The sequence below is a fragment of the Hypanus sabinus genome, chromosome 3 (genome assembly GCF_030144855.1).
Source record: "Hypanus sabinus isolate sHypSab1 chromosome 3, sHypSab1.hap1, whole genome shotgun sequence".
In the NCBI taxonomy this organism is placed as follows: Eukaryota; Metazoa; Chordata; class Chondrichthyes; order Myliobatiformes; family Dasyatidae; genus Hypanus; species Hypanus sabinus.
In genome coordinates this window covers 121,283,425-121,300,989 of record NC_082708.1, presented here as the reverse complement: position 1 = coordinate 121,300,989, position 17,565 = coordinate 121,283,425, and the positions used below count along the sequence as shown (strand labels likewise).

Below are 17,565 nucleotides of genomic sequence, written 5' to 3'. Positions count from 1 at the left end.
ACATGAAATGCAAAAAAAAACTCCAAAGTCCCACCTGAACTGATATAATTATCATTCAAATTCTCTTCATTTCCATCCTTTGTTCTCTCCATCTTTACTGCAACATGGATTTGAGGAAGTTTAGAAACAAGCAAACAGTTGCAGACATTTGTTAACTCGGTCCAGTCTATCACACAAATAATTTTATTTCCGTCTATTTACTCTGTATTTCCCACTGCTAACATAATAAGGACTTGCCCCACTCTGGTCATTCTCTATTGTGGTTTGGGCAGATATTACAAAAGCCCAAGCTCACGAATTAGCAGACTCAAGGGCAGTTTCTGTCCCACTGTTGTTAGACTCCTGAGCAGATCTTTTGTATGTTAAAAGATGAACTCTTGAACTTTTGATCTCCCTATTTACTACTTTGTGGCCCTTGTACTTTGTTCCTTTGAACCGCACTGCCTCTGTAACTGCGTCAACATATTCTGCTTTCTGCTTCCTTTTCATTTAATGCAATTACATATAGACACAACAAAATATGGTGCCATGGTAGCGTTGCGATTATCTGACCCTTTTACAGCTTGGAGCATTCTGGAGTTAAATTTTGACACTGTTCTATTGTGAGTCTGTATGTCCTCCCTGTTTCTTCTCATAGTCCAAACACGTACACAATTCACTAAGTTCCAAAAAGGTTCTTGTGGAGGTGAAGAGCTTTTTGGAGGGTAATAAATGTGACCCCACTAATTAAGGCAGAAGAGGGGAAATAGTTTTTAAAATTTTCATGTTGTCAATTTCCTATGGGAAATCTGAAATTTAAAAAAGATGCTGGAAATCCCTCATGGGAAGTGCACTGGGAAAAAAACCCTCTGTCAGAATTGGGAAAGAGAAAGGAAGTTCGTTTTAAGCTGCAGAGGGGATGAGCATGAGTTGAATGGAATAAAAGACATATCTGATGGGGTGAGGACCCAGTTGTTGTGGAAATGGTTTTTGGTTTGATGGGGTAATGTAGAATTTAGATAAAGGAATGTGTAAAGATATTATGAAACTGTATGACATCTCCCTTCAGCTATACTGATGAAGAGAAACTGAGATAATATCCCTGATGAATAACTTGCAGTGGAAGCTGAAGACATGATACAGACTGAAAATGCGACTTACCCCTTTCCATAACTACCTTGAAGCTTGCGTGCTGCGTCACAACACCAATTTCTCCTGTTGTCATTTCAACCACTTATGTAGCTAAATTCCTTAGAATAGGTCCTGTTACCCCCTCTGAGTTGATCTATCTACATGCTGGCTCAGCAAACATTACTGGATAAACTGTAAGACCTCTATTCCCACTATGGCTACTAGTCTAAAGTGGCGCCAGGTAATATTTGGGAAATTTAATTCCTCTACTCCTTTAACTTCCCAATCTATTGAACATTTCCAGCATTTTGTTTTAAAGTTTACTTCAAATATCCAGCATCTTCAGTTCCTTTGCTTTTCAGAGTTGTGTTTGGAATTGGTGAATGTGGATTTAGATAGACCACTATCTATTTTAGCAAGTCTTTCAATTGCAAAAATAAGAGAAATGTGTATAATGCTGGGTAACTGGTAAGAAATAGCCATTCTGGTTTGAAAGCACACCTGAAGGCATCAGCCAGAGGCTTATTGGTAATTGTGTCTTGGACTTGTCTATTTAATAATAATGAGCTACAGTTTCCAGATGGATCAATGTGGCTTATTGATTAAGACCTTAGGAAACTTGTCTGGCTGTGAATATTTTCCAGAATTGAGAAACAGGAGGAAAATCAAGTGGAACAAACCTTTGTCAGAAGGGGTTTACGGTATTTTTTTCTTGGATCTTGAGATCACAACTGCTTTTGTATACTTTCCTAAAAAAAAGCTCTTCTTCTTCCTCCCCCCCCACCCGCCCAACCTGTCTGTTGATATGACTGTGCAAAATATTGATGCCTGTTTCAAGCAAGGATGTTGTCTGCTTGGGGATCACTCACTTAGACTTTGATAGCCAGTAAATTTTAGTGAGGCATCCCACATGAATTATTACAATCCAGAAATGGAGGTTCTACTGATCCTTCATCCAAGACAGAAATGAAGAATATCAGTTTTCCCCTCATTCGCTAGTTTCTGAAAGTCTTTTTGGGATCACATCTGGGCAATGGTATTTATTGAAAAGCTGCTAGTTTATGTATCTTTAGGTCATAATAAGGAAAATGTTTGGGGGGTTTGGATTCTCATGCTAATTAAGTTATCATTGCCTGTATGCAACACCATTATTTGTGTATGCTATCAGTTTATGGTTCTGCAGAATTTATGTTTCCATTCATAATCAAGTCCAGGTTTACTTTATTGTCATTCAACTGTATACATATAGACCACTAAATGAAACAGTTTTTCTCTGGATCAAGGTGCACAGTACATACAAGTACATACAAGTCACACACTTAACATAAAGTAATATTACCCCAAATAACTTAAATAATAAGGTGCATTATTACAAGTTTAAACGGTAAACAATATAATGCTACTGGTGCTTTATAAGTGATGAGACCTGGGTAGTGGCAGGGAGTTCAGAAGTCTTACAGCCTTGCTAAAAATGCTGTCTCCCATCCTAACAGTTCTTGTGGTATTGCTATGGTACCTTCTGCCTGATGATCAAAGAAATAGTTGGACAGATGCAAGGGAATAATATGGAAAAAAACCCTGCTGAACTAGAATATTATCAGGATACAAAACCCTTCAGAATAAGGTGATTTACATTTGCCCTCAACCTTCTGAATGAAAGTCTTCTACAAGTAATTCCCGCCAATATCCTCCTATTTTCAGTGGCAATAATGCTTCGCCAACATTCAGTGCTTCTCAGGGAATTTTTATATATATTGGGGTAGGAGATGATAATGGGACATTTATTATGCTTGTATGTTATAACTTGACTGATATATTGACTTCAGTGCTGTTGGTTCACTTGCTTAATGTTTCTGCTATTTTCACTTTTGAGATCTAGAAATGCAAGGCCCATTTTGTGGTTTATTTTGGATATTTAATCTATGTGAAAGCAATTATTGGGTGGCAACTTTCTCATTGTGTCCTTGGGTTAAGAAAATGCCATGGTTCTGATGACATCAGTTGAAAGAAAGATGCCTTTGTCATAGAATAGCATGCACATACTTATTATCAAAGATCAAAAGTGGACACAATCTCTTGGGTGGTTATTGGATGTTTACTTTTTTTCCTCTCTTGGAAGCATACCTCAACATGAACCAGTAAGATTGTTGCTGCAAGAGGAAAACAACTTCCCAAGTTTGAGGCCTTCAAAGCAAATTTATTCTTCTAATCATTGGTATAAAGTGAATAGAGAAGTTAACAAGGGGAAAATGAATATTCTTTATAGTGCTTTTTTAAGGATATATTTGCTTTACTTGTTTGCCATTTAGTGCAATTTGACTCAATGATTTAATTAGAGTGCTTGATTTTGGACAAATCTTGTTCCCAGTATTAGAGCACTGAGGAAGTTTAAGTACTTGTATTATAATGGTGAATAACTACTTTAAGGTTTAATCTTAGTTGGAAAATGTTTCCTTGTACAATGGCAGATATATTAAATGTTTAAATTGTTAAAGGATAAATGGAGAAATTGCTAACTGTAGGGACTTAGGAGATTTTGTAATTGTTATTTTCCATGCTTAGATATTGGTAATGTGAATAGAAGGTTTTAAATCTGTTTTAAATTTAATTCATTATGTTGGACCAGCATTAACTTGCTGACTCACCAAATTATAATGTCTCTATGGAAAAGACACCTAGTTAAATGCAGACTTCTTTCAATAGCCTGGCAGTGTTGTATCTATGGGAATTTCAAGACATCTCTCTGATCCTCTATTTATCTAAGGAATGCTATGTCAGAAATCTGAACTCTGCTCATATCTTAAGGATTATCAACATCTACTGCCAGCCATAGCTGGAAAACATACAGTAACAGCTTAGTGAGTGCTGTCTGCTGAGTGTCGCATTTTTGTAGACTTTTAAACAAGGTGCATCTTGGTTCAATTCAGTGGCAAAATTTTGTTATCTGATATGGAGAATTCACATCATTGGTGAGTAGGTTCTGGATGTTTGTTATTATCTTGATGGAAACTTGTATCTTCCCTTGTGTTTAAATTAAAAGTATGCTTGTTCTTAGTTTTAACCACCTTGTAGAGCAGACCAAATGCAAAGATTGGTCACTTGTGCATATTATTGCATTATATAATTCTGTTAATGATTATTTTTGTCGATTAGGCTTGTCTCTAAACATGAAAGAATTCTAACAGGAAATTATTTCCTATAATCAGTATATAATACTTAAACTTAAAATTTCATTAGTAGAACTTGTAATTGGTCTGATACAGCATTACCAATACCACAAAATATCTATTAAATTGCCAATATAGTTACATTTCAAGTCTTTATTGACATACAAGGATTACCATTTTACAGTAATGTTGTAGCCAACAGGCAAATAATTCATTTAATTCATGTGGAAAGATGTAGGGATTGTGGCATATACTTCATGATGTCAAATACTTAGATTAAACATGGCTTTGGTGGAGGGGCTTATTAATATTTTGCTGTTATAATATTTTAATTCTATAGACTAGCAACCTGGTTGACGTTCATTTTTTTTCTTTTTATGAAATCTATTCTTATAAAAAGCAGTGAAACAACCTGTTTTCTGCATTTCCTATGCAGCATGTGCTACAGAGATATTCATGATGAACTGTCTACTACCCCATTTGTCATTGTACCAGACCAGGAGTCTGACTAAAAGGGAGGCTGGGCAGATGATTTAAGGACAGAACTGTTACAATCATTTTAGAATAAAAATAACATCAGAAGATATGGAGGGTAAACTATTTTGCTTTAAAGGTTTGTATCTAATAAGGCCTTACAAATGGTGTTTCGTTCAAATTAATTATGAAATAAACGAATAATTATTTGTGTTGCACATTTTTTTGGACGCATGGCTGATAGAGTATATAAACCAAAATCTCAAGAGCTCAAAATTTGTCTCCATTGCTTCAGATTAGAGTTTCATCTTATCTATACAGATAAGATTCTCACTGGAAATGCCTTGTTTTTGAAGTACATAGTGTAACTTGTTCTGCAGTTCAGTGTTTCTGGAAATTTTGCAATTAGAAAAGCCAATAATTTCTGCTCTTCCCTTCCCATTCTCAAAACTACTTGAAGCTTATGGGATAAGTATTGTATTATAGCAAACCAACTTCATGTATATTTTTAATTTTCAATATTCTTGCTTGGGACCTTTATTTACGCATTATTATTACTTACAATGTTTAAGGACATTCTTTATGTAATTTGTGAGGAATTACATGTGGTTAATGTCACACCAAAAGCCACATATATGCATGGTCTGTAATGCTTTAGGTTCCTCACATGTGCAAATAGCAACTTTAGGTAGTTACCCTGATTCCTGAAAGATTAGTTGCTCTTTCTTAGGAATATAAATTTAGGAAGCGTTACTAATACATTTTGTAATATCTTTCATACTGTTTCTTTTCATACAACTGTTATGATATGACCTTTCTATTTTTCATTAAGAGAGACAACCAAAACAAAATTGTGATTACGAAAGATGTCTGAAACTTTAGCAAGTATTATCCATGACTTGATAATCTTAAAAGTTGCACAAGAATTGCTGTCTAGACATTGTAGCTAGTCATTAATTTCAAGCTATCTTTTTAAACCAGCAATCAAGTCTGATGAAATGAATGTTACAATGAGATTATGCATTTTTACTTGTGGAAGTAGAAACTGCATAAATGGATTCAAATACAGTCTAGACGTGCATTTAATGTCTGATTAACCATGAGCACTTGTGGCGTCAAACATTTATCAGTTTTAAGGACTTCCCCATGTAGCTGGATTTTTGTGTCTCAATAAACTTTGCATTTAAAACAAGAAACTTTGATTTTCTTACTTGTTAAAACATTTTAAAAAAAGAAATGTGATATGATTTTCCCTCTTAGGTGTGTTGTTCTTTTATTCCCCTGATAAGCACAAATCAATGGATTTTGATGACAAATTTCCATTAAAGTTTCTCTAAATTGCTTACCAGTATCTCATCCTCAGCACCTTACCCACTAACTCAGAATTAGTTTTTACATGTGTACTGATGATATGCAGCTCTGCTGTGCCACGGCCTCTTGTGATTTGCCATAAGTTCATTGTTTCTGTTTTCCCACTAAATACTGGAGGGATTGAAGCCATAGTCTTGAGTACACAGTGCAAATACAATGGCATTTATTAACATAATTACATAGATACAAACTATAGAACCGTACTATGTTTTAAAAAGGTCATTGTGCAGTTTACCTTTACCTTAACCACCGATGGGTGGAGCCTTATCAAAATTTGGTACTTGTTCTGTTCTGAATGAGCTTGCAAGTCTCAAGCAATTGGATGACTCTAGTTATTTATCTGGCATAATATAGAATCCTAGGTAGTAAATTGCACTTTTTTTGGTCTTGAAATACCTGACATTTTCCGAAAGTGAGTTACCAATAGATACATTTCTGTGCTGTTTTAGTTGTGAAAACTATACGGTAGGAAGGGGTATGTTTAAAAATTTGCCAAATGATTGGACCCTCATCTTGGCTGGTCTACAAGGAAGAAATGATGGAAGCTGAGATATAGGAAAAACATTTGGATATGTAGAGATTGACCATGATACCTGAAGTTTTTAGCCTTCAGACTTTTATGCAGAGTGATCTCTATTTCTAGAATATTGTAATAAATGTATTTCAATTTCTGATATTTGAAGAATTTTATTAATTGAGGTTGAAGTGAAAATTGTTCTTTCCACCACAAAAATTAATGTGAAGGCTGTATTTTGTGTGTTATTACAGTGTAACACTAAACAACTGGTCGAAGCAAAATATCTGCTGCTTCAGTTGCACATAGCACTCAATATGGGAGACTGAAATACATCAATTTTCACTGTTATGATTGTGAAAAAGAATTGTCTGAATGTTACCAATATTATACACACTTGCCATTCCTCATGCATATTTCTCAAAAGCAGTTGAACAGGATGTTATGCTTGAATGGTGTGTTTGCACCCAGCTTGAGCGTCTTGTTCTTTGAATGTAGAACAGGCATGAAGGAGGAGTACAATGGCTAAATATTTTTTAAATGCTTAATAAAATTACTAGTGTGAATTTCTTGGGATATTTTTGTGTTATACTATGTAAGTTATCAGTCAAATTACTTCTGTATGATTAATTGTTAACAATTTATTTTTTTTTTAGGAGTGTTGTGGTTGCTCCAAAAAAGCCTCTGATTGCTGTTGGAGGTGAAATTGTTACTCCTCCTACGGATGCTGTTAGTGTGGTTTCTACTATGGAATCTGCAGAAGATGCTGCTGTTGAAACAGCTGGTAATTCTCAAAAGTTTTATCAATATGAAAAAGTAGATTAATAAATTGTGTGGGTAAATGATACAAAGCTTTTGATTTGAAACATATCTGCAATAGTTATCATCAGATTAGAACATTTGTTTTCAGATATGTCCTGGTTAAGTGATTCTTGGGGATTTTTGCTCAAAACATTTTTCCCTGTTTCAGTGGCTACAATATTTTGTAAAGCTAAAATTATTTGCTTTACATATCAAAGGAATTTCTGAAACTAACGAATATTATAGAAATGGGCTAAGTATTACTAGTAAATTATGTTGGTTCCGTAAATTTAATTGCTTGACCTTGGTGAAGTGGTTTTAAAAATACCCTTTAGCTGCCTTTTATGAATTTTAAGAAGGTGTAAAAAAGTAAGAGCATTATGCTCAAAATGAAAACATGGAGACTTTAGCACATGCTTATCCAAATGTGCAAGTCCCCAGCTTGCCAGAAGATAGGAGGAAGAAGGTAAAGTTGTTTTATTTTTTTATTATTTTTGTTGTAATGTTTTTTTCTAGCTCATGATTGATATTTGCCTCTTACAGTGTGCCTGTAGTTGCACACACTATAACTGCCGCAGAGTTCCCCGTGTCCTGTTTGCATTGCCAAAAGTCTATTTCCATTTTTTCTAAGTGCCTCTGTTGATCAGAGATATTTAGAAATAGTTAATAAAATAGTAAAAAAAAACTACTTTCAGCCTATGTAAATTAACCAATAATATTTAATTAAAATATCTGAAAACTACTTGCCTTGTTTGTGAGATTTTGCCAATTAATGTATTAATATGAGATGCGGCAACAACAACTGGGGGAAATAGGGACAAGATGAAATATGAATGCAACTTTTTGCAAAGCCAATTTTATGAACATGACTTTATGAAAGTACATTGGTTTAGGGACATGATAAGACATTAGGTGTGTCTCAATTGTATGTCAGGGCCTGGGAACTTATGCACTGCAGCTCTTTCACTTGTTTAATGTTATTTAACACAATACATTTCTGGCGACTTGGGATTTTGCAATGATTTTTCCGTTACCTTTTTTTAATGCTTTCAAATGTTGGGGATGGATATTTTACTAGTTGGGCTATTTCCAGTGATTCAATAATATTGTTTGTAACACTGGTTCTTCCTGATTGGGTTCAGGATGCTCTGACCATCAGTGGAAAATGGGGATTCCTGGTGGTGAGTTTAGATGGAAGACCTAAATCTTAGTCAATATAACAAAGATAATTGAGAGACACTTTGCCCACTCCAATAAATGACCCTCTCATGATATGGTAATAAATATTTCATGGTTTAATAATTTTCCTATCTGTAGATTATTTGTGGAAACTATTATTAAAATCTAATTATGTGGATATTTATAGTATAAAGTTTTGTTAGATTATAAATGGCTAATAGAATCTGATTTTGGTAATTGCTTGTAAAATGTTGATATTAAGTTTGTTTGAATTATCTTGAATAAAACTGATTTTTTTTAATATAACCTGACCTAGTTTTACATGTAGAACTGTAAATCTAATTCCTTAAATGAAACAATAACCATACATTTTTGTTTTTATTATTTTTAAGCAAAATGTCGCTCTTGAAAATTTTGAGTTTGTATCATTAAAATATATTTAGTATTTGCATTTGTTTTACACAAAAATCTTTGACATTAACTAGATAAAATCATATCACAGTTTTAAAATCTACTAAGTAAAAGCTTTATGTTTTTAACTTACACTAGTATTGGGTGTGGTGAAGTTGTATAAACAATAGACTTTCACCAGAAGGATGCTAGATGCATGATCTATTTGCATTTTCTTTCAAGTCTCCACCAGAGTCTGTTAAACTGTCATTTAATGGGAGCCAGTTTATCAGTAAGAGATTAAAGTGGATAAGTGAAGTAGGTTGTGTATGTTTGTTGGCTTTTGTATCTGCCCCTGCCCCAAACCAGATTTACCTGACTTTTTTGTCAGCCTGAATGTTACTGAAATGGAAACATGGGATATCTTAATGTTTATGCATATAAAAATTTAGGTTGCTTAATGATTATGAAACTTTTATTTTCCAAAGTATTGACATGTCATATTGTTTTTGTTTGCCACACCAATGCCAGTGACTCTCAGATTAAATGAAATACAGTATAGCAGAGTTAAAACAAAATAATTATAATGTTATTAATTTTGAAGTTTGGATGTCATCAGAGAGGTGTAGTATTAATTTTTTAAATTCATTTTTCAAAATGTCAAATGTTTCCAGTATAGTTTAGTCTGGTGGTTTGTGAATTATAATCATGGTTTGCTTCCTAAATGATACTTGGGCTGTCATTCTGCATGTTTCCGTAATGTTTTTTGTTAATGGTTTGCAATTTTATTGAGGAAATCTAAATTGTACATACAACAAAAGATAGAGTTGTTCAAGTCTGAACAAGCAGGGCATCATGGGCTTGGAAGTTTGTTGTTCCTTGCTTTGAGCTTAGAACAGCTGTAAACTATCTGCCTTTAATGTGTTAGAGGAAAAAATGCACAGTTGATTTTAAGTTGGCAAAACATGTATAGTAGTGTGTACAATTCTGCATGTACTTCTGTCAGTCAACTGTGACTTGCCCCTCAGGATGTCCAGTTTTGCAGTGCTGGATATATTACTTGCAGTAAGTATATTTGTACATAGCTCAAACATAATGAATGGTGTCTTTTATGTGAGCAAGGGCTTGGTCTTCTGAAGAACAGTGCAACAGTATCCTTTACAATAATGTCATAATCATTGATAGTGTAGCAGTTAGCACATTGCTGTTACAGCTCGGGGCATTGGAAATAATTTGCAGTATCCTCTGTAAGAAAGTTTGTTTGTTCTTTCTATGCGCACATGAGTTTCCTTCAGGTCCTCCGCTTTTCCACAGTCCAAATTAACTAGATAAAATCACATAGATGTACCAACTAGTATGCTAGCTTGTCATTGTAAATTGCCCAGTGATTGGGCTAGGGTTAAATAGGTGGATTGCTGGGGGGCATGGCTCGGTGGGCTGAGGGGCTTGTTTTGTGCTGTATCACAGAAACAGATGGGCCGTTGATCCCATCCAGTCTGTACTGGACCATTTAAACTGCCTTGTCCCATCAACCATCGACTTGGACCATAGCCCTCTAAACCCATCCCATCCCATCTGTGTACCTATTCAAAGTTCTTGTTGAAATCGAAGTCGCATCCACTACTTGTGCTAGCAGCTTGTTCCATACTCTCACCACTCTGAGTGTAGCAGTTGCCCCTCATGTGCCCCTTAAATATTCACCTTTCACTTTTCATGCATAACCCATGACCTCTAGCTGTAGTCCCACCCAACCTGAGTGGAAAAAACACAAACAAAATGCTGGTGGAACGCAGCAGGCAAGGCAGCTTCTCCCTATAGATGCTGCCTGGCCTGCTGTGTTTCACCAGCATTTTGTGTGTGTTGTTGTTTGAATTTCCAGCATCTGCAGATTTCCTGGTGTTTGCTCAGTGGAAAAAGCCTGTTTGCATTTTCTCTTATCTATATCCCTCATAATTTTGTATACCTCTGTCAAATCTCCCCTCAATCTTCTACGTTCTAGTGAATTAAGTTCTAAACTATTCAGTCTTTCCTTAGGTCCTCCAGTCCCTGCAACATCCTTGTAATTTTTCTCTATACCCTTTTAATCTTATTTATATCTTTCCTGTAGTTAGGTGACCAAAACTGCACACAATACTTCAACTTGGGCCTCAAGCACAAAGCCATGATAGCTATCCCTATTCAATGCCTATCTATCCAAATACTCATTAATCTGGTCCAATAACTTCCCCTCAACTGTTGTCAGGCTCACTGGCCTATAATTTCCTGGTTTATTCTTTCTGAAACAGCGGAACAACATTAGCTATCCTTCGATCCTCTGGTACTCACCTGTCGCTAAGGATGATTTAAATACCCCTGAAGTTTCTGCACTTGCCTTTTATAGGTTCCAAGGGAGCACCTGGGTATTTGTCCACCCTGATTTGACTCAAGGTAGCAAACATCTCACTACATTGAGGTAGTTACTACATTTACTACCTCTGTAGTCTCTATATGGTCTGTGACCTGCCTGCTGCTTTGCCTCATGGACTGTATGTCTGTCTTCTGAGTAAATACTGATACAAAAAAATCTATTTAAGATCTCTCCATCCCTTTTGGGTCCATGCATAGATTACTACTGTAACACTTACCCAACAGGCTGGTATATGTCTAGGGGAAAAGGAGATCCAGCCACACACCAACCTCACCTCCAGTACATGCAGGTGCTGTGAGAATCAAGTTTATGCTGCGCGCACACACACCGTATCAAGCTCACACCAGATACCATTGTGGAATACACTTTAAAGATTTTACTAAAACTAAAAGGGTACTATGCAATACAATATATATGAAGGAAAGGAAAATAAAGTAAAAGGCGCCAACTTATCAAAGTCCAGTCAGTTTAGTGCACATCGTTGGAGCTCAACCATCGAACCATGCAACCCCTCGTCGCTTTCCTCTGACCTCCACATCCTTGCACCTGGGACCACCCGGGTGGCCGACCGAGCAGTGCGGCGCACGTCCACCTTCCTCGACGTCTTGTTCCCGACTCCCCTGAAAAGACCGCGAAAACCCCCAAGCTCCCAACTTCAGAAGACAGAATAACATTCCCCATTGGTCAACAAATGAATACAATCCCGATATCAGCAAGTCCAAAGCTAAACAACTGCGAGAGAAAGCACTTATCATACAAAGAAGCATTCCTACTCTTAACAGAACAAAGAAGCCATTTTGATTAACATACACAGTACATTATACACTATTTTGATCTTCCAGAGGACCAGTTTGTCCCTTGCAATCCTATTGTGCTTAATATCTCTGTAGGAAGCCCTTGGGATTCTCCTTGATCTTGTCTGCTTGAATTTACTTGTGCCTCCTTTTGGCCTTTCTGACTTTTTTCTTAAGTGTTCTCGTGTATTTCTTGTATTCAAGTACCTAATTTGTACCGACCTGCCTAAACCTGCTTTAAGCAAGCCTTAGTATCTCTCGAATGCCTCTGTAGTCTTTTGCTTGTTCTTTTTGTCACAATACAGGTCGACCTTCACTAATCCAACTGCCTGTAATCCGGTTCTTTTGATAATCCGGCACTGATTTCACATTTTCCACACAACTGTAATTTCAAATTTTTTGGGCCACCATAACAATCTGCTGCGCATTGTTTTGGTTGCGCTAGATCTGTTCACGTGTTGGTGCGCTCTTGTAAGCACAGACAGGCGATTCCTGTTTGTCTTCCTGCATTTATTAATAATATTTGCGTGAGGTGTGGCCACCCAGCACCTGTCTGTCTCACCCGCCAGTGGTGGGGGAGCTGGTGCGCACCGGGTTGGTCCACCTGCCGGCATTCGCGCACTGCCCTTCAGTGTCGCCCGGCCGATGCTCCGTTCTCTTCTGGTAGACCTCAGATCAGACATGGCGACCCGCTGAATTTAAGCATATTACTAAGTGGAGGAAAATAAGCTAATAAGGATTCCCTCAGTAACTGCGAGTGAAGAGGGAAGAGCCCAGTGCCGAATCCCTGGCTGCCTGGTGGTCACATGAAACGTGGCGTATGGAAGACCTCCTTTCTCCGACTTCTGCTTCTGCTCACCCAGATGTGCTGCCACCATCATCAACAGTTTTTGAAGAAACTGTTGTGCCAATTTCAGTACCAGTTCCTCATGCTTCACTCATTTTTCAAGATGAAGATGTTGATGATCCTGACAACCCCACACTTGCAGACATGTAACTTTGCCTGAAGGTATATTAAATGTTTCACTTTAGAAGTGGAAGTGCTCAACTGTCTTGTATAAGTTAATTCCTGTACATTTACCTGTACCCTTTATTTTATCTGTGCCTGTACAGTATATTACTTTAAAATTTCACTTGCTGCTCATTTAATATCTTTCATTATTATCTAACTTGTACTGATTTACATGATATTATAAAGGTACGATGAGGCAGAATAGCTATTGCTTAATGTGATCCTTCTGTAATTAGGCATGTTCACTAATCTGGCACCCCTCAGGTCCCAATGGTGCCGGATTATAGAAGATCAACCTGTACTTGTATAGTTAGAACAATTATGCTTCTGGTCTGTGGTGCCCCTGAGGTTAGAGGATTAGCTTATGATAAACTTGTTCAAACTTCTTTCTTTTCTTGAAAATACGAAATGTCATGCACATGCCATTTATCATCCCATGTCTATGCAAAAAATAAATTGCTGGTAGACTCAGTGGGTCAAGCAGCTATTCTGGGGAGAGAGAGAAATGGTCTTTTCCAGTTGAGACCCTGCACTGGATCAGAGTGTGGGAAGTAGATGGCCTATGTGTAGAAGTGAGGGGGAGAGGTGAGACTGGCAGGCAGAAGATGGGAACTACAAGAGGAAAAAACACTAGGCAGATAGAACTGGGTGGGGGAGGGAAGTGGTTGAGACAGAGACTAATAAGTAGAACCAATTAAGTGAGGGATAATAGCAAATGGTATCAGGTGGGAAAGGGAAGAGGAAAGGTTAACCAAGGAGAAGAAATCCAGGTAATTTGGTACATAAATTGTTGCAGATGACATATCTAATCTTTAGCTGGTGACTAAACAGGATGCCAGGAAATGTATTATTGGATTATGACACTACTTCATGTAGGAAAGCAATGAAGGAATCCATTATTTGCATTAGGTGTCTGCTTCGATTTTATTCATTCACAGTCAATCAAAAGAATATGGCATGTATACTGGATGAATTCCTCCATCGATAACTATTGAGAACTAATACACCAATTTTATAGTCCTGTAGAAATATTTGTAGTGTTCTAATTTGTTCAATATTTCATTTAAATACATAATTTGTTATTCAGTTAAACAGTAATTTGTTTTTTTTTAACGCTTTAAAGATTTTCAGCGAATTGGAGCAGCTGATTAATTGGTTCAAATGTACAGGTCCTAATATGTCCCAATTAACTGGAATCCACTGTGGTGATTTTTGCCTGACTATTTTGCAAGCAAACATAAAGTAATGAAGTACCCATAAATATGTCTTGCAAACGTTAACATTTGAGATTCCACTTTATAAAAAAAGTCTGTTTCAAAAGCAAGATATGTTGTAGTTCTGAAATAAAAAGCTGCTATAAATAGTTTATCAGTATTTGATTAGAAGAGCTAGATAAATATTTCAATTGATCTACTTTCAATATGAATAAATGATTTATTTCTCTACTAGTTTGCCATTCAAAAACCCAGCTGCATAGTCTTTGGCTTTTGTGATAGCAAGCACAATTCCATGATGAAGCAGAATGTAAAGCAAAATATTAGCCATTTTCATTTTCAAATGCAAACTGGAAGCCCTTTTCTGAAAATGAATTCCATATTTCTATTAAAGTTCTGCAGTCTTGCTTTCAAGAAAAGCTTTATCCAAGCTATCTTAAAGGCTCATATATTTTAATACACATGAAATAGTTCTGACTGAACAATTTGGGAAGAAGTATACCATTTTTCCTGAATATAGAAGAGTGTTGGGGTTTATTTTGCTAATAAATTTATTATTTGAACTCTCTTAGGTGATGGACCTACCAACTCAAAACTGCCATCTGTTCAAACCGTGTCCCCAATGCCTGAGGACTCTGCAGCAAATATGAGGTAATATCTTTTATTAAGTTTTGATAGAGATCTTATACGCTGTTTGTTTTGGTTTACCCTTTCTCTCTAAAGGAAATATAATGTTACCCGATCTTATGAAAAGAGTTACAAACTGTTTACTGAGACTCAATTTCTGCATTACTAAACTAGCCATTTATAAATGTAATAATGATAGAATGCATGTCTGCTACATTTAGAAACGTTCCGGTAAATCCATGATTTTACATGAATTGCAGCCAAATTTCCATCTCAAAATCACATCGGATTAATTTGATGTCTTGGAATACATTGGTCCTTTATTGCAGTGTTTTAAAATTTAACTTTGTTTTAATTATTTAGTATTACAGCCAGGCTTGAACGTGCACTAGAGAAGGCTGCACCTCTTCTAAGGGAGATTTTTGTGGATTTTGCTCCCTTTCTTTCCCGTACTCTTCTGGGCAGCCATGGGCAAGAGTTGCTCATCGAGGGTACAAGTAAGTTTTCAATTATGGTTTAAGGCACATGTTACACCCTATGAACTACTTGATTAACAGATGAGTAATGATTATAGCCTATGTATCTATCTATCCTTTTATCTCTGTTTCAGTTCTTCTTTAGACCAGCATACAATGAATGATAATTGAAATGAAAACAAAGAAAATGTTAAAAATACTCTGGACACCATTTGTAGAGAGGAAAACAGGGTTGATGTTTTAGTGTGTAGGCTATTGACGTAATTTGTTTCTCTGAGTATCAAAGAAACTTGATATTAGAAAGTCTGAACTTGAGAGAATGTTGCAAAATTGAGTTAACTTTTCGGGTTAGAGTTTCTACAGATGCTGACTGTTTTCATCATTTTTCATTTTTAACTGTTTCTCTCATAGCCTGCAATGAACTTCCTTAAACATTTCTTTGTTTTTATTTGACTGTCCAATTTATTTTACATAATTGCAAATTTATTGGAGGCTGGAATCAGACAACTGAAAAGTAGTAATTGTTATTCCTTTGTTCAAAAATAAAAGGAATAAAATTAAACTCAGCAGTGACAAACCTGTTAGTGTAACCCTGATGGGAAAGCTTTCAGAAATGTTGACCCAAGATAGGATTAATAGTCACCTGGAGGAAAATGTATTAATTAAGACATGGCAACAGGAATTTATTCAGAACAAGTCATAATTAACCATTTTAACTAATCTCCAAAAGTCATAAAGTTAAAGGTGAAACATTCTTTTCAACATTTTAAGCAAGATTGTATTATTTCTCTTTTGTACAATTTTAGAGTGGAAAATAATGAAAGGAGCACCATGCAAAAGTTTGGGCACCCCAAGAGATTTGAGCTCTCCGATGACACTTACCAAGGTCTCAGACCTTAATTCCTTGTTAGGGCTATGGCTTGTTCACAGTCATTGTTTGGAAAGGCCAGGTGATGCAAATTTCAAAGCTTTATAAATACCCTGACTCCTCAAACCTTGTCCCAACAATCGGCAGCCATGGGCTCCTCTAAGCAGCTGCCTGGCACTCTGAAAATTAAAATAAATGATGCCCACAAAGCAGGAGAAGGCTATGAGAAGATAGCAAAGCGTTTTCAGGTCGCTGTTTCCTCAGTTTGTAATGTAATTAAGAAATGGCAGTTAACAGGAATAGTGGAGGTCAAGTTGAGGTCTGGAAGACCATGAAAACTTTCTGAGAGAACTGCTCATGGGATTGCTAGAGAGACAAATCAAAACCCCTGTTGGACTGTAAAAGACCTTCAGAAAGATTTAGCAGACTCTGAAGTGGTGGTGCACTGTTCTACTGTGCAGTGACACCTGCACAAATATGACCTTCATGGAAGAGTCATCGGAAGAAAACCTTTCCTGCATCCTCACCACAAAATTCAGTGTCAGAAGTTTGCAAAGGAACATCTAAGCAAGCCTGATGCATTTTGGAAACAAGTCCTGAAGATTGATGAAGTTAAAATAGAACTTTTTGGCCACAATGAGCAAAGGTATGTTTGGAGAAAAAAGGGTGCAGAATTTCATGAAAAGAACAGCTCTCCAACTGTTAAGCACGGGGGTGGATCAATCATGCTTTGGGCTTGTGTTGCAGCCAGTGGCACGGGGAACATTTCACTGGTAGAGGAAAGAATGAATTCAATTAAATACCAGAAAATTCTAGAAGAAGCTGAAGATGAAAAGAGGATGGCTTCTACAACAGGATACTAATCCTAAACACACCTCAAAATTCACAATGGGCTACCTCAAGAGGTGCAAGCTGACGGTTTTGCCATAGCCCTCACAGTCCCCCGACCTAAATATAATTGAAAATCTGTGGATAGACCTCAGAAGAGCAGTGCATGCAAGAGGGCCCAAGAATCTCACAGAACTAGAAGCTTTTTGCAAGGAAGAATGGGTGAAAATCCCCCAAACAAGAATTGAAAGACTCTTAGCTGGCTACAGAAAGCATTTACAAGCTGTGATACTTGCCAAAGCGTGTGTTACTAAGTACTGACCATGCAGGGTG

General features: G+C 36.6%; 1 protein-coding gene across 1 annotated transcript in view; it reads left to right on the top strand.

Moving 5' to 3' along the window:
* Nucleotides 1-17,565, top strand: part of lrba (LPS-responsive vesicle trafficking, beach and anchor containing) — an 817,631-nt gene that overhangs the window by 200,224 nt on the left and 599,842 nt on the right. Inside the window, exons 30-32 of the mRNA XM_059965020.1 lie at nucleotides 7,293-7,420; nucleotides 15,006-15,084; nucleotides 15,424-15,557. Coding sequence (XP_059821003.1) covers nucleotides 7,293-7,420; nucleotides 15,006-15,084; nucleotides 15,424-15,557 — 341 coding nt within the window. The remainder of the gene's footprint in view (nucleotides 1-7,292; nucleotides 7,421-15,005; nucleotides 15,085-15,423; nucleotides 15,558-17,565) is intronic.